The sequence below is a fragment of the Rhinolophus sinicus genome, linkage group LG18 (assembly GCF_036562045.2).
Source record: "Rhinolophus sinicus isolate RSC01 linkage group LG18, ASM3656204v1, whole genome shotgun sequence".
Taxonomy (NCBI): Eukaryota; Metazoa; Chordata; class Mammalia; order Chiroptera; family Rhinolophidae; genus Rhinolophus; species Rhinolophus sinicus.
In genome coordinates, this window is record NC_133767.1 from 17,440,206 (window position 1) to 17,465,105 (window position 24,900).

The 24,900-nt window shown below is 55.9% G+C and overlaps 4 protein-coding genes across 10 annotated transcripts; 1 reads left to right on the forward strand and 3 right to left on the reverse strand.

The window, feature by feature from the left end:
* Positions 1–17: 17 nt before the first annotated feature.
* Positions 18–4,617, reverse strand: LOC109459870 (sulfotransferase 1A1). 4 transcript variants are annotated; one of them, XM_074322908.1, is made up of 8 exons: positions 4,024–4,617; positions 3,206–3,421; positions 2,981–3,106; positions 2,797–2,894; positions 2,190–2,316; positions 1,996–2,090; positions 1,355–1,535; positions 18–1,213 (listed from the first exon to the last, which is right to left on the reverse strand). In XM_074322908.1, the coding sequence occupies exons 2-8, from the start codon at positions 3,351–3,353 to the stop codon at positions 1,101–1,103; spliced, it is 888 nt and encodes a 295-aa protein (XP_074179009.1). In that variant the 5' UTR covers positions 3,354–3,421; positions 4,024–4,617; the 3' UTR covers positions 18–1,100. The 4 variants fall into 4 exon arrangements, with proteins under 4 accessions (XP_074179009.1, XP_074179011.1, XP_074179008.1 ...); XM_074322910.1 differs by having other exon boundaries at positions 3,206–3,277; positions 4,024–4,616; XM_074322907.1 differs by having other exon boundaries at positions 3,206–3,411; positions 4,024–4,616.
* Positions 4,618–5,020: 403 nt separating this feature from the next.
* SLX1A (SLX1 homolog A, structure-specific endonuclease subunit) lies at positions 5,021–10,034 on the reverse strand. Of its 4 annotated transcripts, none has more exons than XM_074322903.1 (7): positions 9,562–10,034; positions 9,044–9,095; positions 8,601–8,939; positions 6,583–6,710; positions 6,326–6,413; positions 6,165–6,243; positions 5,021–5,197 (listed from the first exon to the last, which is right to left on the reverse strand). In XM_074322903.1, the coding sequence occupies exons 1-6, from the start codon at positions 10,032–10,034 to the stop codon at positions 6,214–6,216; spliced, it is 1,110 nt and encodes a 369-aa protein (XP_074179004.1). In that variant the 3' UTR covers positions 5,021–5,197; positions 6,165–6,213. The 4 variants fall into 4 exon arrangements, with proteins under 4 accessions (XP_074179004.1, XP_019610240.2, XP_019610239.2 ...); XM_019754681.2 differs by having other exon boundaries at positions 5,021–5,286; XM_019754680.2 differs by lacking the exon at positions 5,021–5,197 and having other exon boundaries at positions 6,112–6,243.
* Positions 10,035–10,051: 17 nt separating this feature from the next.
* Positions 10,052–10,913, forward strand: BOLA2B (bolA family member 2B). Its single transcript, XM_019754687.2, has 3 exons — positions 10,052–10,275; positions 10,364–10,461; positions 10,771–10,913. Exons 1-3 carry the CDS (start codon positions 10,213–10,215, stop codon positions 10,868–10,870), a joined length of 261 nt encoding a protein of 86 aa, XP_019610246.1. The 5' UTR covers positions 10,052–10,212; the 3' UTR covers positions 10,871–10,913.
* A 2,132-nt stretch (positions 10,914–13,045) lies between these two features.
* On the reverse strand, positions 13,046–18,457 carry CORO1A (coronin 1A). The gene is made up of 11 exons (XM_019754676.2): positions 18,298–18,457; positions 16,637–16,835; positions 15,375–15,497; positions 15,151–15,280; positions 14,883–15,067; positions 14,595–14,714; positions 14,253–14,357; positions 14,009–14,154; positions 13,836–13,893; positions 13,510–13,725; positions 13,046–13,262 (listed from the first exon to the last, which is right to left on the reverse strand). Exons 2-11 carry the CDS (start codon positions 16,832–16,834, stop codon positions 13,158–13,160), a joined length of 1,386 nt encoding a protein of 461 aa, XP_019610235.1. The 5' UTR covers position 16,835; positions 18,298–18,457; the 3' UTR covers positions 13,046–13,157.
* Between the last annotated feature and the right edge of the window lie 6,443 nt (positions 18,458–24,900).

Below are 24,900 nucleotides of genomic sequence, written 5' to 3' on the forward strand. Positions count from 1 at the left end.
TAGAGTCTCTCCATGCAACACACGCTGTATTTTTTTAAATGTTTGCATTCTTGATCTTTATTTTTAATCGAATCAAATAATTTTTTTTTGGGGGGGAAGGGCAACAGGACTTTATTGGGGAACAGTGTGTCCTTCCAGGCCTTTTTTCCAAGTCAAGTTGTTGTCCTCTCAATCTTAGTTGTGGAGGGCGCAGCTCAGCTCCAGGTCCAGTTGCCGTGTCTAGTTGCAGGGGGCGCAGCCCACTGTCCCTTGCAGGAATTGAACTGGCAACCTTGTGGTTGTGAGGACGCGCTCCAACCAACTGAGCCATTTGGGAGGCAGCTCAGCTCAAGGTGCCGTGTTCAATCTTAGTTGCAGGGGGCACTACCCACCATCCCTTGCGGGACTCGAGGAGTTGAACTGGCAACCTTGTGGCTGAGAGCCCACTGGCCCATGTGGGAATCAAACCGGCAGCCTTCGGAGTTAGGAGCATGGAGCTCCAACCGCCTGAGCCACCGGGCCGGCCTGAGTCAAATAATATTTTTATGGATGACTGATTTTATTATTTTATACACCTATCATGACACAGACATTGCTTATTAAGAAAAATCTAAATAGTCTTGTTTTCAAGCATTAAGCATATAGAGCTTAGATGTCTTGGTGTGAATGCATGAGTGACAATCAAATGACTTCAGTTCATTAGGTATATTTAGAACACAGTAATTAAATGTACTAAAAGGCATTCTACGTGCCTACCTGAAAATGATCATTTTCAGAGTATATAACTCCTCGTAGTAGGTTTGTCTTTTTTTTTTAGTTTCAGGTGTACAAAACAACATAGTAGACAATTACACCCCTCACAGAGTGAGACCCCTCAAGCCTGCTGCCCCTCTGACACCGGACATAACTATTGCAATACCCTTGGCTCCATTCCCTCTGCTGTACTTGACATCCCGTGACTATGTATTTTCTTAGTTATACTTGACGTTCTGTATGATTTATACCAGTTGCAGGTGTGTGGCGCAGGGGGTGGGCCACACCAGTCATAGTTTATTGTTGAGGCCATGACCCAGGCCGGTTTAACGCCCCTCCCGCTGGAGCGATTCCCGAGAGAGCGGCGCTCACAGCTCGTAGCGGAAGTGGAGGCTGCAGCCTGCCATCTTCTCTGAGTAGTCGGCGTCAAAGCGCTCGTTCTGGGCCACAGTGAAGGTGTTTTTCCAGTCACCCACGGTGCCTGGGGCGGTGGGGAGGGAAAGAAGGAGGCCCGAGGTCCCGGCTGCAGGGCTGGGCTCCGGGACCCCGGGCCCAGCCCTGCCGCTGCCCCCGCCCGCCCTCCCCAGCGCCCGTCCCCAGCGCCCGTCCGGCGGGCACCCACCTTTCCTCATGAAGGAGGAAGTGCTGTAGTCCAGGAAGGTTTCAGGTAGGTTGCTGTAATTCGTCATGGGGTTCTTCTTCATCTTCCGGAACGACGTGTGCCGCACGATGCTATCCAAGGTCTCCTCCGGCAGGGGGCGCCCCACAAACTCCACAATCTTCCGAATCTCCCGTTTGGGGTTCTGCAGCAGCAGAGGGGCTCTTCAGGGGAGGCCCCCTAACCGGTGGCCACTTCCGACCCTGCTTCTTCACCCTGGTACTCTGTCCCTGGGGCAAAATTAACTGCCCTCTGCACTGTGACCTGTGAATAAGCTGCGTCTGCTTCCTGGGTGGGTGGCGGCAGGGACAGTCCTCTCTGGTGACAGACAGTGGCCCCGGGGAGAAGCAATGGCAGTCATCGATCGGATGATTGGTAACTACACCTGATGCTGGCTGAGGAGATGCTCAGTGATCAGAGCTGTCCAGAGCGCCGCTGCCCAGGGGTATTGTGGCTCTGAGTCCTGGGCAGGGAAGGTGGGGTGGGGGACCCAGGGCTGCTGTGGGGTTGCCACAGGGGAGGGCGCTTAGAAGGCCGTGACAGGTCCCCATGACGTTCCTGCCTCCCCACATACAACACGGAGGGAGGTGGCACAGGGGGCTCACCTCCAGCATGTCCTCATAGAAGAGGTAGAGAACAGGGTGGGTGCAACTCAGCTCCCACCACTCCTGCACGTGCTTGTGCCAGAACCCATAGGACACTGGGGACATGGGCAGGGACACGGACACAGAGGTTGGTATTCGTTTTAGCTGGCTGCCCCTTAACCCTACCCCCTTCCTTCCGCCAAAGTCAGGCCCACCTTCCCCAGCCATGAACTTGTCCAGGAAGCTGTCCCAGGTGCCAGGGTCAGGGTGCACCTTCAGCATGCGGTAGAAGTGGTAAGCGGACACGGCCACATCCTTTGCATTGCGGGCGACATAAACCACCTGGCAAGGCAGAAGACCGCCCCAGTCTTGGCATCATCAGCACACAGCGTGCCAGGCACTAGACATGTCCCCAAGCACTAGACAGTCCGCCCTTCACAGCATCCCCGCAAGGCAGATTCTCGCGATTTGGCCGAGAAGGAAACAGGCTTAGAAGCCGACTTACTTGGAGTTCCCATGATATGTGCGTCTGGGCTGGGATTAGAGCCCTGCTCTTGGCTGAAGTCTTGACTGGTCCCAGGAACTGTGTTTTATACCAACCCAAGCCACGCAATGCAGAGTCCCCGCCAGCCCCCTCCTCCATGGGCCTGTGAAGAGTCTCACTTTCACTGGCTGTCTGACCCCACCAGACAAGAGCATGAGGTCAATGACCTCTGCCCCTTTAAGATGAGAGCAGGCTGGAGGAAGGAAGACCTTCCCAGAAGATACAGCCAACGCTGGGATGGCCAGGGGTCTCTTTCCCTGGCTTCCTTCGCCGCTCACCTTGACCTTCTGATCCAGCAGGGCCTGGGGGAGCAGGGCCAGGGGCAGGTGTGTCTTGAGGAGCCGTGGGGCTGGTATGTCTTTCAGAACCTCCATACCTAAGCCGTGGGTAGGGAAAGGGCTGGAGCTGGAGCCCAGGTCCTACCTCCCTGCGCCCCACTGCCCCCAGCACCCTGTCACACACCTGTGGGACACCCTGGGCTCTTGAACTCAAGGAAGGGCACCCGGTCCATGATGGTAGCCCTGTGACACTTCTTCAGGTCCCCTCCTTGGTAGATCATGTCCAGGACCTCGCTCACCCAGGTGGTGCCTGGAGAGGGAGACGGTGAGGAGGGCTAAGGGCTGCATGCGTCTGATGGCCCCAGGGGGGTCTGCAGCCAGAGAGGGGTGGGTGGCCCTCCCCACCTACCGGATTTGGGGTAGGTGCTGATGAGCAGGTCATCGGACCTGGGTTGCAGGTTCTGCAGTGGTCCCAGTGCCTCTGCAAAGTACTTGATGAGAGGGACCCCCTTCACGTACTCCAGTGGCGGGCGGGAGGTGTCCTGGACCAGCTCCATGCTGTTGCGTCAGGGGGCAGGGTTGGGCTCACTTCCCTTAACATCGCAGCACTGCCATCTGTTGAATTCTTGTTTTGTTTTAAGGAAACAGGCTGGGAGGCTGAGCGAACTGCCCACACTCAGAGCTAGTGAATTCTGGGGCTGGATTCACAGTCAGGTCTAACGCTACCGCAGTGGGCCATGATTTACCTACAGAGCTTTTAAAACTCCCAGTATGCAGGCTACCCCAAGCCAATTAAATCACACTCTCTGGTGCTAGGACCCAGGTATCTGTTTTTTGGAAGCTCTCTCCAGGAGATTGCAGCACGCACTTGAGAAAACTACTCTTGGGCTCTGCCAGTGTTTTCCTGCTGCGGCTCCTGGTTCCCTCCCAATGGGCCCCTCCCAACCCTCCCCTCCTTGCACTCCCAAGGACCCTCACAGGTGGAAACCCCCAAAAGCCAGCTGGGCCTGTGAGCCACTTGCCCAGCCACACTCCGTCTTTGCTCGGGGATAAACTGAGCAGCTGAGAAGGGGATTCCGGCCAGGTGGGGTTGGCAGTTTGAGCTGGGATTTCCATGGGTCAGGCAGAGGTAGGCACAGAGATCAAGCAAGCGATAGGACAGGAGCTGATTGGTGCAGGGGAAGGGAGGTCTGGCCCAGCCCACCCCCATCCTAGCCCTCACCTCACCTCTGACCGTGGCCTTGTGACTACTTCCTAGTGCTGTGGCTCAGTGTGAGTCACAGAACTGCCCAGAGCTGGAAGTTTTATGGATCCAAAGTGGGAGGGATCTGGAGGCTGTCCTCCAAGAAGGAAAGGGTGGAGTTTAGATTGGGATGGGGCCTTCTGTGCTCCCTTCCTTAACACCCCAGCTAACTGGGTTTAGTGTGTAGAAAATAAGACTGAAACTGTTACCGAGTGCAGGCCCTTCTCGGCACGATGTCCGGGCTTGGTTTCCACACTGGCGACCGAACCCAAGCCTCTAGGAAAACGGAATTCTAGCCGCTCCGGCTTGGTCCGTAACAAAACTAGACAAAAGGGCCCAATAGTTTTCTTGGTTGTTGTGGGGACAGAGCCAGGAGTGCAGTTTCCAGGCTCTCGCCCTCACGTGGAAAGGTGCTCACTCGGGTAGTAAATGGCCATCAGCTGTGGCTAGTTGGCCGTCAGCTGTAACCAGTGAGCCGTTGGCCACTAAGGTAACTGCCGTGGCTACACTAACAAGTGTGGATTGTGGATTGCAGAGAGGCGGATTAGTTAGCAAGTGAGGTTGGTTGGCAGAGAAGCAGACGGTGTGTGGCTCCTGCTTTCTGTGTCTCCAACCCAGCTGCCAGTGAGACTATAGTGGTATGACTCCCCTATCTATGGCTCTGTGGGTGCTCCTTTTTGGCCTCACCATGTCCTGTGTTCTTATGTGGGGAGCGGGACCAGAGACCCCGCATGACACCCTGCATGACAGTTGTGTTTTGGGTTTTTTTTTTGGTTTGGTTTGTTTTGAGCTGATCCTGGTTCCCGAGTGCGGGCTGGGCCACCAGACAGCTTTTTCTAGTGAACGCGGTGTAGAGAGGACAGAGGACTGCAGGGGAAGCTGACACATTCACCTTCCTGCTGACCTCAGTCCAGTCAGAATGGTACCACACTAAGGTCTGGCTGCCTGCAGCTTGAAAAAGTTAAAAATCGAGAGACATGGTTGATGGAAAGAAAAGTAGGTTTATTCCAAATGCCGGCATCTGGGAGGATGGCGTCTCCTGTCCAAAGGCCACCTCCCCATTCCTAGACCGGGCAGGTTTTATGGGTGCACAAGAACAAAGGAAAGGGGGAGTCGGTCAGGCAGGTCCAAGGGCTGACATCCTTCCTGCGGTGGGGTCTGTTAAAAGATAATGTTGTCTCTGGACTCCAGACTCGGACTGGACCACTGAGACCTGGGGCTTTATGTATATTCCAGTGTCTGGGCGCCTGAGGGTGAAGAAATTGCCCTTTTCTGGTTAGGATTCCATTGATTAAATGGATTAATGAGGTTTGGGTAGCAGTTCTTCAGTTAATCAGTGAGGGGAGGAACAAAGGAAATAGCTAAATATCAGAGTGGATCAAATTGCAAACTAAGTCTAACTCCAAGTGGCTAGATAGCAAGCTCTGCAGTGAGTCAAACTGCAAACGAGCTAAGTCTGATTACGTTATTGATTTACCGAATTTCACCCTTACATGAAGACACCAAGGGTTCAGGTCAGGGGCAGCCAACCATTTCAGGAACTTCTGGCTCTGACCACAAGGTCGGTCCAGAGCAATGTGGGCGGGAAGCAGCGTGACAGGATTTGGGGCAGGGCAGGGCAGGCTCTTTTGGAAGCTGCATAGGATAGGAAAGAGCAAGAATGCTCCAGTCTAATAACCCTGCGATTGAGCCCAGCTGGACGGCTCCTGTGGGGGCCTCATTCACAAAAGAACAACGACCCCCAGAAGGCGCTTTTCTTTCCCTGGGTTTAAAGGGGGCTTGGCCTTTGTCCTTGCTATTTGGATTGAATCCAGAGTCAAGCTGGGCACTGGAGGTGTGTCTCCCAAGCCGTCCAGAATGGAGATTCAGAGGCAGGCTGGGGAAAGCTGAGGCAGAGGGGTTGCCAGGCCGAGGACAGGCTGCTCCATGCTGGAGTCAGCAGCCCCTCCCTCCTCTCCTGTTCTCCTGAGGCCCCAGTGACTGGTAGGGCTTCTGCCTCCGACACACACACACACACACACACACACACACACACACACACTCACACACACACCCCAGCAAACACCAGAAGATACCCTTAAGTCAGACTTTTTACTGTACTCAAGTAAAAACAGCCCACACCTACAGGGTGGCGCACAGAAAAGGAGTGAGTAGAGGGTTGGGGATACTGGGGGTCAGGTCTCCAGCATGTCTGTCCAGTGTTCCTGTGGAGACAAGAAGGGTGGTGGTCAAAGGTCAAAGGCAACCTAGGGGATGGGTGGGGGAGGGGCTAAAGCCACCTCTCACCTCTTCTAATTCCAGGTCCTCCTCTTCCTCCTCGGTGCCCATCTGGCACAGCCAGATCAGATCTCCCCACAGCAGCGAGTTCTTACAGCTACCAAGGGGGTGCAGTTGGTGGGAGATACAGAGTCAGGATCACACGCCTCCTGCAGGTGAGGCCCTGGGAGCCAAGGCGAGGACCCAGCTGCCCTGGGCCTGGACTTGGACAACTAGGCACCGTCTGCCCAGAGGTAAACCAGGCGGGGTAGGAGTGCTGAACTCACCCAGGGCACTGGCCCTCTAGGGGCAGAAGCTGCCCTGGCTCCTCCTGTAGAAACTCCTCTGCCAAGCAGATCACGTGGGCCCTCAGGGGGCAGCCAGGGTGGGGGCAGCACAAGGGGCCCTCTTCATCCTGTCAGAGGTGGCAGGCCAGGAAGAGAAAAATGGGGAGTAAGGACGTAGCTAAGACTCGAAGAATTTCTGTGGACCAGACGTTGTTCCAAGGGCTTGACATAAAACCACCATATGAGGCACATACTACCCTTATTTGCATGTTATAGACGAGATAACTGAGGTAGAGGGGTTAAAATATTTGCCCACAGGGACTAAGCTGGCCAGTTTGCTCTATTAGCAGTGATTCTATAACAGCATGGCCACGGCAGCTAGACCCAGAGTTCCTTACAAGTGATCTCTCTCAGGTGGGTCGCTTCATCTCTGCAAGGCAAGCGCAGTCACGTGCCACATAACATTTCAGTCAAAGACCAACCACGTGTACGACAGAGGTGTATGCACCACGAAATTGTCTAAGGATGCGTTTCTCAGAATGTATTTCGTCATTATGCAGCACATGACTGTACTCAATTTACTTACGTTTACTGTCATCTCAATTCATGTATTAAATATTTACTGGCCATCTGCCCTGTACAAGACTGACGTAAACAAGACTGCCCTTGTGGAGTTTAGTATAGGGGGGTGGGAGAGACTGATAATACCGTGTTTCCCCGAAAATAAGACCTAACCAGAAAATAAGCCTTAGCGTGATTTTTCAGGATAACATCCCCTGAACATAAGCCCTAATGCGTCTTTTGGAGCAAAACTTAATGTAAAACTAATGTAAGACCCTTAACCAGGGAACCATGGTCAAGACAAATAAAATACAGTTGCCCCTTGAAGAAGGTGGTTTTTAACTGCACAGACCTACTCATGCGTGAGGGTTTTCTTCCCCAGTAAACATACAGTCAGCCCTCCAAATCCCCAGGTTTTGCATCCCTGGATTCAACCAACCTCAGACTGAAAACAGTTATTTTTGATCCAGGGCTGGAAATCCCCAGAAGTAGAGGGCTGACTGTATGCATTGTTCGACACCATTTTATAGAAGGGACTTGCACGTGTGAGGGGGTGGGGGTCCCAAGCCCCTGCAGGTATGGAGGGAGGGTTGTAGTTAACTTTGGGGGGAGTTATATGTAGATTTTCAATTGCATGGGGTCAGCGCCCCTAACCCCCATGTTGTTCAAGGGTCAACTGTATATGGTATGTCAGACAGTAAGTGCTAAGACAAGAAAAAAAAGGCCAGCCCAGCCCGGTGGCTCAAGTGGTTGGAGCACCATGTTCCTAACACCGAGGTCACCAGTTTGATTCCCACATGAGCCAGTGAGCTGCGCCCTCTATAGCTAAGATTGTGAACAACAGCTCTCCCTGGAGCTGGGCAGCCATGGGCTGCCCAGTGCAGCCCGCTGACCAATGACTCGCAACTGACTGCCCCACCCAGGGGGAGGGCAAGGCTCATAATACCAGCATGGGCCAGGGAGCTGTGTCCTACACAACTAGACTGAGAAACAACTGGCTTGAACCGGAGTTGGGAGAGAGGAGGAGGGAGGCGTGTAGCCGGTTAGCACAGTTGATTTAGAGAGAGGTGCTAATAACACCAAGGTTGCCGGTTCAGTCCCCGCATGGGCCACTGTGATCTGCACCCTCCTTTAAAAAAAACAAACAAAAAAACGTAGCAGGCAGGGAAGTAGGCAAGAACGTTGCACTTTTAGATATGGAGCCAAGGAAGACCTCCCCGAAAAGAAATGACATTTTATCAGGACTGTAGGTCTAGGAAAGAACTTAGAAAGTGGAAGAGCAAAGGGCCTGCGCAGGAGAGTACTAGAAGCACTACGGTATTATCTTCATTTTAGAGGTGGGAGCAGAGTGGCCAAAGGTTGTGGGTGGGCTGCCCTGCCCCTCAATAAACAGCTTGGTCCTAAGTCGTCTGAACTCTAGACCCGCCCAGACCCGGAGACCAGGTGGAGCATCGCACCTGGAGCGCGCGCTCGCACAGGGAGCAGGGGGTCACGGCGTCCTGGTCCGGCTGGGACTCAGTGTCAGCAAAGGGATTGGCGCGGCGCCTGGGGTCCGACGCCCGGGGAGGCGGAGGCCCGAAGGCCAGCGGTATGTGCGGCGGCGGCGGCGGGCAGAGCTCACGGCAGAAATCGGCGCGCAGCCAGCGCAGGGTGAGCGGGAGGCGAACCCAGGGCGCCGCGCGCAGCATGTGCGCCAGCACGCGCAGGTGGAAAGCGAAAGCTGCCTCGCCGCGCAGGCGCGGAGCCACGTGCGCCAAGCGGCGGGAGGCTCGCGGGTGCTGCCAGGCCCACTCGAACTGCGGGCAGGAGTGAGAGCTTCAGGGCCGCGCGGGGAAGGGGGCCACCCGGGAAGCGCCCCAAGTCCCAGCCCGTCTTCCCGCCGCCCCGTCTCCTTCCTTACCCGAAGGGCGGCCACCGCGGAAGGGAAGCCGTGCACTATAAGCACCATCTCCCTGGAGAAGAGAATGCCGGCGTGGCCTGTGACGTCCCACCCCGTGTCAACCCGAATCCCCTCCTCACGGTTCGCCTCCAGTCCTGCCCAAGCGTGGAGCGCCCCTAGCCGGCCTCAAACTTCGCCCACGAGGCCCTGCCCCCTTCGTGGAGGTCCGTCCCCTCGCACCTGCCAACCTCGGGCACCGCCTCAAGTCACAGGGACTTAATGGCCCTCCTCACTTCCTCTCCCATCCAGGCTTTCCATCTTCCATCCCAGCCCCGTTCACCAACCCACTGTTGGCGGACCAAGCCTAAATCGGCAGGCCCCTTCCTACCCAGCCCCATCTCTGAGTCCCGCAGCTGATTCTCACAGGGCTCCCCCTCCCCCTCAGGCTCCTCCCCTGGTGGGCCCGCCCCCGCCCAGTGTTACCGGTCACTCCCACGCCGGGCCCCGCCTCCTTCTAACCGTGACCCGCCCCCTCTTACCAGGGCCCTCGCCCGCTGGTCCGCCAAGCCCCGCCCTTTTTGCGGCCCCGGTTGTGCTGCAGGACCCGACGGGCAGGGTTGACGGTGAACCCCACGTAGACGCGGCCCTGGTACCGAGGGTTCAGGCAATAAAGCAGGTACACGCCGAAGAAGCGCCCGAGCCTCGCCGAGTCCCCCGTGGGGCCCATCGGAACTGGCGGGTTGATTGCTGTGGCCTCTGACCTCGAGGAGGGTTGGTTTGCCAGGGCCGCAAGATGCTCGTCTAGGAAAAAGCGCTTGGGGGCGATCCGAGGTACTCTAGGGTCTACGGCAACGCGGGTTCCTGCACCCTCCTGGCTGGAGCTAGGGTTTCCAAACCGGCCCCAGAACCCTGGCTGTTGTGCGGCTGGCGAGCACCGATTAGCCTCGGCTCGGGCCGATTCCGTCCTTATGCAGATTCTGATTGGCTGACTGACGGTAAGCGCGAAAACCATGGACAGCTGGAAAGCGGGGCTTGTGTGAGGGCGGAAGTGCTGGGTTTACGGAGGCCTTAGTAAGGGCGGAAGTTGAGGCCTCCCCGGAAGTGGTACCAATAAGGGTGGAAGTAGTGTTCGCCGAGTCCGAGCTGGGGTTGTGTCCCCGCTGGGCTGTCGCCCCCGCTGGGCTGCCGCCATGGAACTCAGCGCCGAGTACCTCCGAGAGAAGCTGCAGCGGGGCATGGAGGCACAGCACGTGGTGAGTTGAGCGGCCTGGATTCGCCCAGCGAGGGGAAAAGGGGTCTTGGCGGGCCGTTTGGTACCATGCACACCATTCTGCTCCGTAGGAAGTGGAGGACACGACTCCCAACCGTTGCGCGTCCAGCTTCCGAGTCCTGGTGGTGTCGTCCAAGTTCGAGGGGAAGCCGCTGCTTCAGAGACATCGGTGAGGCCCGGAGAACACCTCGCTCAGCGCGGTCCCAGCGCCGGCGTCGCAAGCCTGGCCACTACCCGCAACCTGACTTCCTTACCCCCACCCATGCAGCCCGGCACCGCGGATCGCGCGTCCAAGGACCCCGCCTTTTAGGCCCCTGCTTCCAGTATTAACACTTAGGCCCTCCGCCTCTCTTGTTCCCCGGTCCAGGGGACTGCAACCTGGGGGACACTTTCCGCCTCCTGGGCTGGGCCACCCTAGCTTCAGGGACTGTGACTCAGGCCCAGGCCTGCCCTTTCCTAAACTCCATCTCGTCCCCAGGCTGGTGAACACGTGCCTAGCAGAAGAGCTCCCGCACATCCATGCCTTTGAGCAGAAAACCCTGACTCCAGAGCAGTGGGCCCGTGAGCGGCAGAAATAAGGGACCGGGATCTGCACAGCGATTAAATTATGAATCAGGGCCATTTTCTGTGTCGGTGTGTTGTGTGTGGGGGAGTGGGAGGGGCGCTGAGGCTGGGAGAGCCTAGCTGCTCCCTGCCCCACCCCTCTCCGCTGTTTTACTCTGGGCAAGTCTGTCTTCACACAGGCTTCTGTGTTCCCCCGATTATAAAATGAAAATTTAATCCTTAAAGTCCCTTTCAGCGTGGGCCTCACAGGCCTTTTCTCTAATTCTTGGTAAACCCCTAGGGGTACTTCCACGTCCCAATCAACCCACCCTTGTATTGGCCATTGCTGGGGATTCCTGCCCTCTGCCAGCCTTCAAGATGCACAGATGAGAAAGTGCTCAGGGTTTCGGGGTCCTGGCCAATTTAACAAACCTTTCCCTCTCCCAGCATCACCCCAATGTCAGAAGCATAATAAAGCACTGCACACTGCCCCTGCAGGTTCCCCAGCCCTTCCCAGCCTCAGGGACATGGTACCCCTACAGGGGCCTCCAGACAGCTGGATTGCTGATGGTTTTTGGCCACTGGAGAAGCCCCAGTGACCTTTTAGCCTTGGGCTTGATGTGGCCACAGATGCCCCTGGGGAGACCAGGAGGTTTTCAGGAATGGAGATGCGGGTGGGGGTAGGGATAAAGGAGGGAAACAAGGCCGACCTGAATCACAAAATCAGAATAGGTGATGCGTCTAGTATCAGCTTCCACACAGGTTCCAGGATTGCTAAGCCTTGCGCAGTTGAGGTCCTGAGACCCACTTGTGGCAAGGGCTCTTAGGGAGCACGGAATTTCACTTTTCTATCATCCCACCCCACCCCCATCCCCGTCTCCCTCTTGTTCCTATCAGGGAGAATGGGTTAGTAAAGCTGGAAGTCACGGTGGTGAGAGGTTAACCCTTCTGGGTTCCAGGGAGTGTTTCCTGAACCTTCAGCTCTGGGCCAGGAGAGCTAGTGACAGCCTATTCAGAAGGGCCCCAGAGGGCCCATCCCCCTCATGCAGGAGAGGTTCACAGAAGGAACCCCACCTGTCACAGGCCGGCTCCTGATTTTCTGATTCTCTTTACCAAGGCCCTGATTGGATCGACCCACTGCATCACAGCTGTGATGGCATCCCTCAGTTTGTAGATGAGCAAGTGAGGCCTGGAAAAAAGTGACCTGCCCACCGTCACATGACTTACATAGAGGTTGAGACCCAAATGGACAGCCCCACGGCTCTCCACCCAGGTGGGTTTTTTTCTCTGGCGTGCTGAAGAGGGAGGAGCAGACAGCAAATGGGGCATTTGGTCCTTGCTGTGGTCTCTGTGTGGGGTGAACCAAGCCCCGCTGAGGCCAGGACACCCATCCCTAATAGCCCTGTGTCCCAGCTCGGGGTAACTCACCAAGCTGGACATGAGAAACCCACTTCCAAGCCCCCTACTTGATGGGGCCCAACAGATTAGTCAGGTCCCTCTCAGAGGCCAGGCCCAGGTGGGACCCACAGTACAAGCCCAGGACTGCAGGAAAAGCTCTCAAATCGAAGGGAAGACTTAGGTCAACTCAAGATGTGCCCTTTACCTGTAAACTCGGGTTGGTCTCTTGCAAAAGGACCCCTTATTTTGTTTTTTTATTTTTATTTTTTTTAAACTTTTTTATTTTAAGTGTGTTTTTTCCAGGACCCGTCAGCTCCAAGTCAAGTAGTTGTTTCAATCTAGTGGAGGGCTCAGCTCACACTGGCCCTTGTGGGGATCGAACTGGCAACCTTGTTGTTAAGAGCACCGCATTCTAACCAGCTGAGCTAACCGGCCGCCCTCAGGACCCCTTATTTTGATCCCTGGGGCCTACAATTTAAAAAACGTTAAGTGCCAGTTGTTTCATTTCCCCATAAGCAACAGTGCCAGCCGCTAATACAACCTGATGCGGTTGACGTAGGCAGATTTGGGAAACATGGGAATGACTGAGGCCCCAGGCCAGGGCCTTGAGTCGCTCAGACCTGCCAGCTGGAAAACAGCAGGCCCCCAACCCACAGCATGGGTGGCTCCCACCCTTCTGTGGCCTAGGGCACGCGAAGGCAGCCCCAGCCCCTGCAGTGGGTCAGTCCTGTCAGGGCTACTGAGGGGGAAGCTGAAGGGTAGGGGAGGTCCGCCGATCCGGCGTTCACGTAGCCAGTCATCAGTCTGAGAGGTACCAGAAAATAAAGCCATTTTATTAGTTTATCCACCACTGTGGCCTGAAGGGTGGGAGTGTGGAAGGGAGGAAGATGATGCCATGGGCCCCAGCTGAAGGCCCGGGCTCCTCTACTTGGCCTGGACGGTGTCCTCCAGGCTTTGCAGGCGCTTCTGTAGCTCCTGCACCGTGGCCTGGAGCTTCTTCATCTCCTCCTCCAGCCGGGATACGGCATCCTGTGGGGCCCAGTGCTGCGTTAGGCCCAGCTCCACCCTGGGCTCCCCTTACCCTGGCACCCCTCCCAGGAGCCCCAGGCCTTGGCCCCTTCTGTCTCAGCCAGCTGCAGGCCTGGAGACTGTTTGCTGAGGCCTCAGGGTCCCCCACTCCCAGCCCCCTCGTGGGTGTGGGCAGCCTCTTCCCCGGGTCACCGACCACATCAGTGGTATTCCCAGCCTGACACCCAGGCTCCTGTCCGCCTCTCACCGAGCTGGGAGCGCCACTGGCCTCTGGCATTGTCCTCCTACGGCTGGTGTCCAGGCCCCGGCTGACCCTCAGCTCCCGGCTCTTTGGGGGCACGTAGCCGTCCTTGAGGGAAATGAGGAGGGGGCCAGCATCCCGACCCCCCAGCCACTCCTCAGCCGTGAGGGCAGCATCGGGCCCTGCAGTGGGCGGGTACAGGTCCTCCTGGAACAGGTCCGACTGTGGGCAAGGGCAAGGCTGGTTAAGAGAGCACTGAGGCCACACCACCACCCTTCGGCTCTGAGCCGAGTGCCCTGCCCAGAGCCCCAGGACAGGCGTGGGAGCCTCACCTTTCTAGGCACCGTCATGGCAATGGGCTCACATTTCCGCTCATGCAGCTTGTAGAATCTGTGGGAACAGAAAGGTGAGCAGTGCCCCCAGCACAGGCAGGCTGGTACTGAAAGTCAGCAGAAGATCAGTGCTGGCGAGGGGCATGCGAGGGGCAGGGGCAGGGGTCAGTCACCTGGCAATCTCACACTTGTTCACCTCCAGGCCACGTTTGGGCATGTAACCCATGCCACGCTGGGACTCCTTGGAGCTGAACATGGAGAGATAGTGCAGGAAGGGGGCCTCGGAAGTGATCTCGAAGTACCGGATAGAACTGTCCCCCTGCAGGTGGTGGGCGCAAGGGGTGGTCACGCCGACGGGCGCCTCTCGCCGTGGTCCTTTCCCAGCCCCCTCCCCGGACCCCCTGCCCACTGGGCCACCTTGCCACAGAGGTAGACAATGTTGGTGTCAGGGTCAAAGAAGGGCAGCAGGACGCCGCTGCTCGTGTCCAGCTCCTGCAGGGACAGCGGCTCCTCCAGGTGCTTCTGTAGGGACCGGTGGGAGGTAGTGATGAGCTGGGCTAGGTCAGGCCCAGCGGGGGGTGGGATGGGGGGAGCTCTTCACTGGGCAGTGTCCCAGGGTGGGGGACACCCTCACAAACCAACCAGTGGGCCCCCCATCTCATGGTGGGTAAACAGGCCCGCGGGCATTCGGCCAGCCAGGTGGCAGGCAGGGCAGGGGCTAAGCCTCCAGGGTGATTCTCGGCTCCCTGCCACACTCACTGTGTCCCACAGCGCCACCTGCCGCTCGCTCATGCGGCTGAAGCCCGTGGTCAGGATTTTTCCATCCGATACAAACACCGCACGCACAGGCCGGGTCCCCTCGTGAGGGCGGTCCTTCTCCTGGAAAGAAAGGAAAGCGGTGGGTCAGGCGCCCCACACACACCCTGAGGCCAGACCCCAGCGGGGGGAGCGGGGCAGCAAGAGAGGGCAGCATCTAGGGGCCTGGTAGGTGGTGGGGACCAGGGGTGAGGGTCCCAGGGTCAAGGTCATGGTTCACTGGCAACTCACAGCTACAACAGTGCCTTTGCGGGGTTCAATGATGCGCACGCGCTTGTCACGGCAGGAGGTGCAGATGAGGGCGCCGTCTCGGCTCCAGTCCACACTGTAGATGGTGTCCGGGTGCACGTCTGTGCCCAGAGTCAGCACGGCAGCCCCGGTGCCCACGTCCCACACCAGGATCACGTTGTCACAACCTGGGTGATGACCCCAGTGTCAGAAGCCATGAGCCTGCCCCCTCGCCGTCAGGTGACCAGCCCCCCACGTCCTCCCCAGGCACCTGCACTGAGCAGCACATTCTGGGCCGTGGGGTGCCAGGCCACGATGCCCACGCGCTTGGTGTGGCCCTCCAGGGTGACAACGGGCTCCCGCAGAGGCAGCGTCAGGCCCCCATCAGGGATCTCCCACACCTGCAGAGAAGGGGCAAGTGGGCCTGGGGGTCTCCCAATGGTGTCACATCCCGTCCTGGAGCCCCTCCTTGCCCGTGTCCCCACCACCACTCACCATGACTGTGCAGTCCTCGGAGCCACTGGCGATGACATTGTCATTGTGCGGGCACCAGGCGATGTCCAGCACGGGGGCGGTGTGACCACAGACCGTGGGTACATTCTTGTCCACACGTCCAGTCTGGCGGGCACAGAAGGGCCCTTGAGGAAGGTGTTTGTGCCCCTCCAAAGCCAATCCAACCCCCTCCTCCACATCCCTTCAGCCACAGAGGAAGGCTGCAGCATCCCCGGGGCGGAGCAGGGCGCCGGGTGGGCAGCTTTGGTCCTGTGTGCCAGAGGCCAGAGCTGTCAGGCAAACGCGGGAGGGCCGGCTGCAACAGGCGGGGGCGCTCCACCTCCTGCTTCCCGGTCAGACCCTGGCCTCGGTCCTGCCATCTCTATCTCAGTTTCTCATTCGTGCCCTGAGGGCCCACATCCCCACCCCACCTTCCCTGAGTGAGGCTTCCATGGCACATAGACTGAAGCCCTTCCCAGGCACAGGCAGGGGTAGGGGGTTTGTTGTATTGGGGTTAGGATTCTCCAGGGAAGTGTGTGTGAATGCGGGGTGGGAGGCTGTGGGCATGGGTCCTTCAAAAAGGAGAGGGATCGGGGAAGTCCATCAGTACTGGCCCCCAGGCAGGAGCAGAGGTTTGGAAATGGCCACTTCCGGGGAGAGCTGCCACAGAAGGGCTTCCCGCGTGAAGAACGAGCCCAGCTCTGAGCTCAGCTCTCACCCCGACAACCACTTCCTCTTCTCTTTGCTTCCATCAGCCCTTTTAAGGTAACAACTTAGGGCCCATCTCCCCTTCCTGTCTCACCCCCCAAGAGAACAGGAGTGTGCTGGGGGGTGGTCAGCAGACAGCAAGGGGGCACGGGGGCAGCGGAGAGGGCCTCCTACCTCATCCTTGCCTGTGAGCTAGGGGCCAGAGCTTGCTGGGTCCCCAAGGCTCTGACAAGGCCCTCCCAATCCTGAGAGCACCGCTGGGCCTGCCCAGATGCCCAGCCCAGCCCCCTGTGCTCCCGAGGGGAGAAAGCCCCAGGCTGAAACTGGGGAGACCCTGGGTCTCAGGACTCACTGTGTGATCTTTCTCCTGTCATGTCCACTCTGAGCTTCAGTTTCCATATAACTGAAGAAAGCTGAAGGCTCAGTCTTACAGATGACAGCCCTGTGCGCCCAGGAAGGCTTGGTGACATTCACCTAATGAGGACCCCGAGGGGGCCACTGGATGGCTAGAGGTCACCTTAGGCAGAGGGCCACTCGCCAAGGCTCCAGAGGCTCACCTTGCCCAGGGGCAGTACCAGGAAGGCCCCTCCCCCGCTGGCCTCGCAGATCAAGGCCACGAACTTGGGGTTGACAGCACAGAAGCCACTGTCCCAGGTGGTTTGTGAGACTCGTACATCCTCATAGCACTGGTCAGCCTTGGCCGGTTGTCCAAACACATGGCGGAACTTGCTGGAGCGGACCACCTGCCGGCTCATTCTGGGGGTGGGGGTGGGGACACACGGGTTGAGAGCTTCTCTCCCTTCAGTTCCCCCGTCTCCCCCAGGACACCCCCTCAGCCTGGCGTTTAAGGTCTCAGCTGACTTTGCCAGCACTGACAACCTGCTACCCTCACTGTCTTCTCACCTTCCCCCAGCCCTCACTGCAGCTCATCTGCAGGGCCCACCTTCTCCACGGCCCCTCAGGCCTCGCTTCTGTACCCGGGGCCTCTACAGCAGGCCTGCTGTTGGCAGTACAACCCTGCTCCCCAGTGGGCCACACTCGGGGGTTCCAGCGCAGACAGCGTGGAGGGGGTTCCGCTCATCTCAGGGTCGTAACTTCATGACCCTCACACCTACATGGGGAACTGCCTAAAGCAGGGGCCGGGATGGACACCTCGAGGGAAGTGGCGCTTGGGCTTGCCCAGGGGCTCAATCCCAGCAGCTCTCCCAGTTGGACTCTGGGCACCGCAAACAGGCAGATGGCTCGTGCGGATGGCTCCAGTCTGGTTTCTCCTCCCCACTCTGCCTCTCGCCTCCATGTAAGCAGGTGCCCTAAGTGCCATCTCCACCCCCACTGGAACTCTACACAGGAAGGGAGAGGCGGGTGCTGACTTCTCTGAGGTCCAGCTAGGACGGTTTCCCCCAAATGGCTGGGCAGAGAGCAAGCGAAGACCAGGGGACTGCCTCTGGCTCCCAGGCACCAGGACTGAGGTGCCTGGGGAGTGCTGCCTGCTGGGAGGGCACCCTGCCCAGGGCCTCTACTCCACCTCCTGGCTTCACCCATTACCCTGCTTATGGCCTGGCCCTTCTCACTGGGGCCTCTAGCCCTGCTGGTTCACCCCGGGAATCCCCAGGCGGCTCCAGTGAGGAGCTTGGGAATATGTGAGGAGAAGCAGTCTGGGGGCAGGGGGTCAGTCCCAGGTGAGAAGCCTGGGTCTGGGGATCAGGGAGCCCCAAACTGGAGGTTGGGGGACAGGAAGCCATCGCCCCACCCTGCCTCCTCCCCCACCGCAGGTACCAGGCCCGGAAACCACGGAAAGGGGAACTTGATCTTTTCTTGTTTTGCTCTCAACCCCTTCCTGTCTCCCAGCTCAGGGCAGCTGCTCGGCTCACCCCACCCTGCCCCCACCCCCACCCCAAAGACTCCCGTTCTGGGGCTAGTCAGGGCCGGCATGGGTCCTGATCCCAGACTAGCCCATCTCCATCTTGGCTGCCGTGGCCCCTTACCTTCGCCTCTTCTCGGCGCTCCTGGACGCACAGATGGACCCTCCCACGTGCACCCACACCCTCATGCGAGTCCCCTCCACGCAGGGCGTGCACGGGCTCTGTCCTCATCTCAGCGCCAGCCCGCTCTGACAGTCTGTCCTTCCCCAAAAGCCAGCTTCTGCCAAGCTCACGCCTGCCCCACAGGTGGCCCGGGGCAGCGATGCCTTGTCCCTTCCCCGGGGACCCCTGCTTACCTGCTGCTGAGACCTCCAAATGGAGGAGGGAAAGGCGGAGGAGGAAGGCGCTGGAGGAACCAGAGACTGCCCGCTGAGGATGCTCTTGTCAAGACAATGAATGAGAAGCAGCGGCCGCCCACCTCCTTGGGGGTGGCAGCGCCCCTTTGGGCGGAGCTCTTAAAGGGGAGAGCCCTTCCCTCCGAGGAGGCACCGCCTCGCCCCATCAGCCCGCAGCGTCCTTCCCCTCCCTCCGCCCAGAAGCTCAGCGCCCGACGCTGCCAATTCCGAACCCAAACAGATGCTGCTGGCCAGTCGCTGACAATCGAATCTGCACTTTTTAATGTCAAAATGCAAAAATACCCGGTTCCTTCTTCCCTCCTGCCGTCCACTCCCAGCCTACAGTAGCGCCATCCTTTCCCTGGTATCGGCCCATCGGGCCTTTGTACAGCCCCCCACGACCAGCTGAGCTAAGGCTGCCTTCTCTGCCCACTACAGACAGGGAGCAGAGCGGAGGACCGGGAGAGGAGCAGGAAGAGCCCTGCGCCCATGTGCACCCCGAGACCCGGGGTCTTGTGCAGGCTCCTGCCTGGGGAGAGTCACTTAGCGTCTGGGGTCTCATGTCTTCATCTAGGAGCACCTCTGCCCGGTCTGCCTCATGCCCAATGAAGGAAATAATTGACATAGGGTTTGTGCAGGGGCTCGGAAGGGGAAGGAGTCGAGCCCCTTCCCCCGGGGAGCTCTCAGCCTGCTGGAAGGACAGGAGCAAACACCAGCTTTAAGGGAGCGAGGCAGGGGCTCCAGACTCAGAAGGAGGGACTCGTGCCTCCTCTTGGATTTAGAGAAGGGTCCCTGGAGGAAGCAAGGCAGAGGGTGAGAATCAGAGGGCCTTATGAGTTTGACTCCTGGCTCACACTTCTTGCCTGACCTTGGGCAGGTTATTTAACCTCTTGCAGCCTCAGTTTCTCCCTCTGTGACAGTCATACCTACCTCGTAGGTTATGGGGAAAGGAAAGCCTGCTGCACCATATCTGGACTGTAGCAAGTGCTTAATAAATGTTAGCTCTTAATACTGTTTCCAGAATTAGGCTAGACCTGGAAGGATGAGAAAAAGCCAACAGGCCTGGCTAGAGAAGGTCTTGCAGGCTGCGGGGACAGCCTGAGCTGTAACATGATTTTTCAAGGGACTTATTCGAATCCTGCCTCCACCACGGACCAGCTGAGTGATCTTGGGCAAGAAGAGGTCTAACCTCTCTGAACCTCAGTTTCTTCATCTGTACATGGGGGATAAGTATGATTTGTCCTGCCCACCTCCCAAAGCTGTGAGGCTCAAATGAGGCAATGTATGTGGAAGTGTTCTATAGATTGTTCTGTTGTAAAAACCAATGGGTTGTGTTGTACCTGAGAGCCTGCAACTGGACTGGCCTGGACAGAGCTGGGCAGGGATGTGATGTGCAATCTCTAGCTGCATGATAAGAATAACAGCTGGCGTTTACCGAGTGCCTACTATGTGCCGGGCAGTGTTCTAAACATTGAAACCACGCTACATTTGTTTAATCCTCACGACAGTGTCGTTTAATCCTCATGACACTGCTACCAGCTCCATTTTACAGAGAGGAAACTGAGGCACTCACCGCCTCCAGCCCTGAAGCACCTCATTTCCAAGCCAAACGCAAGCACATTGGTGAGGGACCTGAAAACCAGGCCCACAAAAGCAATGAGCCTGACAGGCCTGGAAAGGGAAAGGGTTGAGGAGCATGGGGTTGGGAGCAGACAGGGAGGGAGACGGCTGCAGGGGACAGATGCAAGGCAGGCGGTGGAAGTGATGGGGAAGCCATGTCCCATGAATAGGAGAGTGAGAGTTAATTCAGTGACAGGTGGGGATGGCCCTGCCGTGGGGCTCATGCCTTCCAGTGAGGGGTGTTGGAGGGTGGTCCTGCAGCGTGCTGCTGGCCCGGTATCTTACCATCCCCTCTTTCCTGGCAGCTGCCTCTGGATTTTCCTCTGGGAAACCAAACTTTCCTCACTGACAATCCCTGAGGTTCAAGAGGAGGTCGAGGGTAGGCCCATGCTTCCTCAGCCAGAGCAACCTTTCTTGACTGGTTCATGGATGGGCATTTGACTTGAGTCTACAAAATGAGAAGCAGATTTATTGGAGCTGCTGGAAAAAAGAAGCCCCACTTTTCACTGGGGGTGAGTAAGTTGACAGGCTGTAAGCCCAGCAGTAGTAGCGATGACTTTGTCGCCACGTAGGAAAACGTGGCTGGAACGAACTCACACAGAGGACAGCAGAGGAGAGATATGAAGACACACATGTCCACGACGTCATTTGAGTATCTGGATGGAGCTGTCTAAACCCTTAACCTTTTGGTGACATAAGGCGTAAGTTCCTTTTTCTACATAAGACAGTAAGTTTGAGATGGCTTTCTGGTGCTTGCAACTGAAAGAATTCGGACTGGTACCCCGCCATGCAGGGAGGCTGGACCGGCGGCCCCTCCCAGGTGCCAGATTCATACAGTAAAGAGGGACTGAATGCTGAACACGGGATAAAACCCCATCTCCTTAGCAAGGCTGCCAAGACCTTCTCTGGTCTGTCCCACCCTAAAGAGGCTGTAGAGAATGGTGGAGTCAGACAGATCTGGAGCCCCGTAGTGTCTCCATCTCCTGTCATCTGGCCTAGTGCTGTTTCCACACCTTACAAGGTGCCCAGCTCTGCTCCCTTTCTGGAGTGTGTACCCATCACTGGGCTTCCACAGTTACCAACACACAGCCAGTATTGATTCATTTCTTCTTCCACGGTATTTTCTTGGAATCTATTAAACAAATCCCAGACAGCATAGCCTTCCAACTTAAATACTTCAGTATTTACCTCTAACAGATAAAGACTTTTTAAAAACCCTTTAGAATTTTAAAGGTGTTGTATAATATTAGATTGTTTTCCCCGTACGTATAATTTTGTGACTATTTTGAATGGGTTCTTTTTATTCTAGTTTTGTTTCCTTTTAAAATCAACTTTATTTCCATACAATAAAACACACTCAGTTTAAGCCCATGGTTCAATTAGTTTTGACAAATGTATATATATATATCCATGTAATTACCACCATACTCAAAATATGAAATATTTCTAAAAAGTTCTCTCATGCTCTTCCACAATCAGTCCTCACCCTCAGTCCCAGGCAATTACTGATCTGCTTTCTGTCAGTATAGATTAGTTTTTCCTGTTCTAGAATGTTCCATACAAATGAAATCCTATATAATAGGTCTGGCTCTTTTCACTCAGCATGTTTTTTTTTGTTTTTTTTTAAAGATTTTATCGGGGAAGGGGAACAGGACTTTATTGGGGAACATTGTGCACTTCCATTTTCTCCAAGTCAAGTTGTTGTCCTTTCAATCTTAGTTGTGGAGGGTTCTGTTCAGCTTCAAGTTGTTGTTCTTTCAGTCTTAGTTGTGGAGGGCGCAGCTCAGCTCCAGGTCCAGTTGCCGTTGCAGGGGGCACAGCCCACCATCCCTTGCGGGAGTCGAACCGGCAACCTTGTGGTTGAGAGGACACGCTCCAACCAACTGAGCCATCCGGGAGGCAGCTCAGCTCAAGGTGCCGTGTTCAATCTTAGTTGCAGGGGGCAGAGCCCACCATCCCTTGCGGGACTCGAGGAATTGAACTGGCAAACTTGTGGTTGAGAGCCCACTGGCCCATATGGGAATCGAACCGGCAGCCTTCGGAGTTAGGAGCACGGAGCTCTAACCGCCTGAGGCCCTTCACTCAGCATGTGTTGAGATTCGTCCATGTTATTGCATGTCAACTAAGGATTTTTATTTTACCTAAACCCAATACCATTATGTAATACATAACTACACCTAAAAAATTAAGCAAGAATTTCTTAACATCATCTAATACCCAAGTTATGTTCAATTTCCATGATTGCCTACAAAAAAAAACAAAACCCAGAGGTCATTCTTAATATCCCAAAAATTAGGACCTTATGAGCCTCCGATAAAATGATGCAGCACCTTTGTAGTATTCTTGCCAAAATCAGTATCACCATCATCATCTTGAATCTGATCAAGCCTCTAGATCTAACTACTAGTTTATAATAAATATGGGAGACAGAAGAAAAGGCTGACTAACACCCCAAGGAAGCAATTATGTAAATCTAGAATGTGGAAAATTTTATAGGACAAATGATCTAGCTTCAACAAATAAATAGCATTAAAAGAAAAGGAAGGATACATATTAAGAGTCTTCAGAAACATATCAACCCACAACAATATGTGGACTTTCTTTGAAATCTGATTCAAACAATAACTGTAAGAGGAGATTTTAGAAATTAGATTCTGTCACTTGTCAACAGGAGTCCTAACTCCGAAGGCTGCCGGTTCGATTCCCACATGGGCCAGTAGGCTCTCAACCACAAGGTTGCTGGTTCAACTCCTCGAGTCCCGCAAGGGATGGTGGGCTGCGCCCCCTGCAACTGAGATTGAACACAGCACCTTGAGCTGAGCTGCCTCCCAGATGGCTCAGTTGGTTGGAGCGCGTCCTCTCAACCACAAGGTTGCTGGTTTGACTCCCGCAAGGGATGGTGGGCTGTGCCCACTGCAACTAGAAACGGCAACTGGACGTGGAGCTGAGCTGTGCCCTCCACAACTAAGACTGAAAGGACAACAACTTGAAGCTGAACGGCACCCTCCACAACTAAGATTGAAAGGACAACAACTGGACTTGGAAAAAAGGCGTGGAAGTACACACTGTTCCCCAATAAAGTCCTGTTCCCCTTCCCCAATAAAATCTTGAAAGAAAGAAAGAAAGAAAGAAAGAAAGAAAGAAAGAAAGAAAGAAAGAAAGAAAGAAAGAAAGAAAGAAAGAAAGAAAGAGGACATTTTAGGGAATGGTGTGCCCTTCACCATGGACCCTCAGGTACTTGGGATGAAGGAGAAAGGCGTAACGCTGGGAAATCAGCAGGAGACAGATCATGATGGACCCCACCCTGTGTCTTCTCAAGGAGTTTACAAGGAAAAGCCCACACAAGGTTCTAAGTAAAGAGGTGACAGGGTCGCATTGCAAGAGGCTAAGGGCCTTCTCACACCTGCGGGCTTCCACCCACCTGCAGGCTCAGCCCTGACTCACGCCAGGAACCAATCACAGCCATAAGCAGGAGGCACGTAAGGACGCCATGGCCACTGGCCCAGGCCTAAGTCCACCCGGCCAGGCCATCAGTAGCCATCTGCTCAGGCCGCCTTCCTCACCTGCACGAGATGATCCCTGCTCCTATTTTATGCAGAAAAGAGGTGAGAACTTGTCATGCAAGGTGTTATGTGGGGTCTCAGCTCCCACCCCCCCACATAAGAACGCAGGACACGGTGAGGCCAAACAGGAACACCCACGGAGCCATAGGTAGGGGAGTCATACCACTATATTCTCGCTGGCGGCTGGGTTGGAGACACAGGGAGCAAACATCCACCAGTACCCCAACAAGGCGTCCCCCACACCCCAGTCTCACTGGCAGCTGCATGAGATGCACACAGGAAGTAGGATCCACATGATCCACAATCCACCGTCGACTTTTCTGCCTGACAACCAACCCACCAACCAACGCAGTCATGGCAGTTATATCAGTGGCCAATGGCTAACCAGTCACAGCTGATGGCCATGTACTACCTGAGCCAGCACCTTTCCACGTGAGGTCAAGAGCCCGGAAACTGCTCTCAGGGACTCTAACCCCACACCATGTTACCTGCCTTGACCCCTGAGATAATGAGAGAGAAGGGAGTGGTTGTCCTTTTAAGACACGAAGTTTTGGAGTGGTTTATTCCACGACAGGTAACAAGAACACCAGCCTCCACTCTTCCCCTGTGGACCAGAGGAATGAGGGAGCATGTTGAGTTTGGATACTGAGTTGCAGCAAGGCCAGAAAGGTGGGTGGAGACAGGTCAGGAAGGGCCTTGTGTGCCATGCCAAGGCAGCTGCAGCTTTTTCCTAGAGGAATTGAGCTGGTAACGTTTTGTAAGGTGGCCATACTATGACCAGGAAGGGGGCTCTAGCAATGCAATAAAAGATGAATCGGAAAGAAGGTGATTAGTTAGAGAGTTAGCACAATGGACCAAGCAACACAACTCAGGCAGGGGTGGTAGGCATGGAAAGAGTCAAGGTCAAGACTTCCTCCTCTGTGAGGCCCTCCCAGAGGTGGAGGTGTTGAAGGGTCATGTAATTGGAGCCATGTAGTTGGCAGTGAGAACGAGGGAGCCATGGCAGCAGGTTTGGGCCACAGAGACAAGCTGAGGTTGTCAGAATGTGTAGCTGAAGCTGTGATGTGGGGGAGAGAATGTGGGGAATTTGGGCGCAATTAGACGAGGTGGAGTCCTGGGGATCACCCTGCACCTATTGTGTTAGGCAAAGGGAGAGACACTGCATGGGGAGTGGGGGGAGAGACAGGGAGACAGAGAGACAGAGAGAGAGAGAGAGAGAGTGAGCTGTAGGGCGAGGGGAACCAGGAGAGAGAGGGGCCAGGTGCCAAAGAAAGGAAAGATGCCAGAGGGAGGGAGCAGGCAGTCGCAGCCGATGACCAAAATGTGCTCCTATGATCGATCAAGCTTATTGGCGGCCTCGCCAGGGACAAGTCTGCATGGA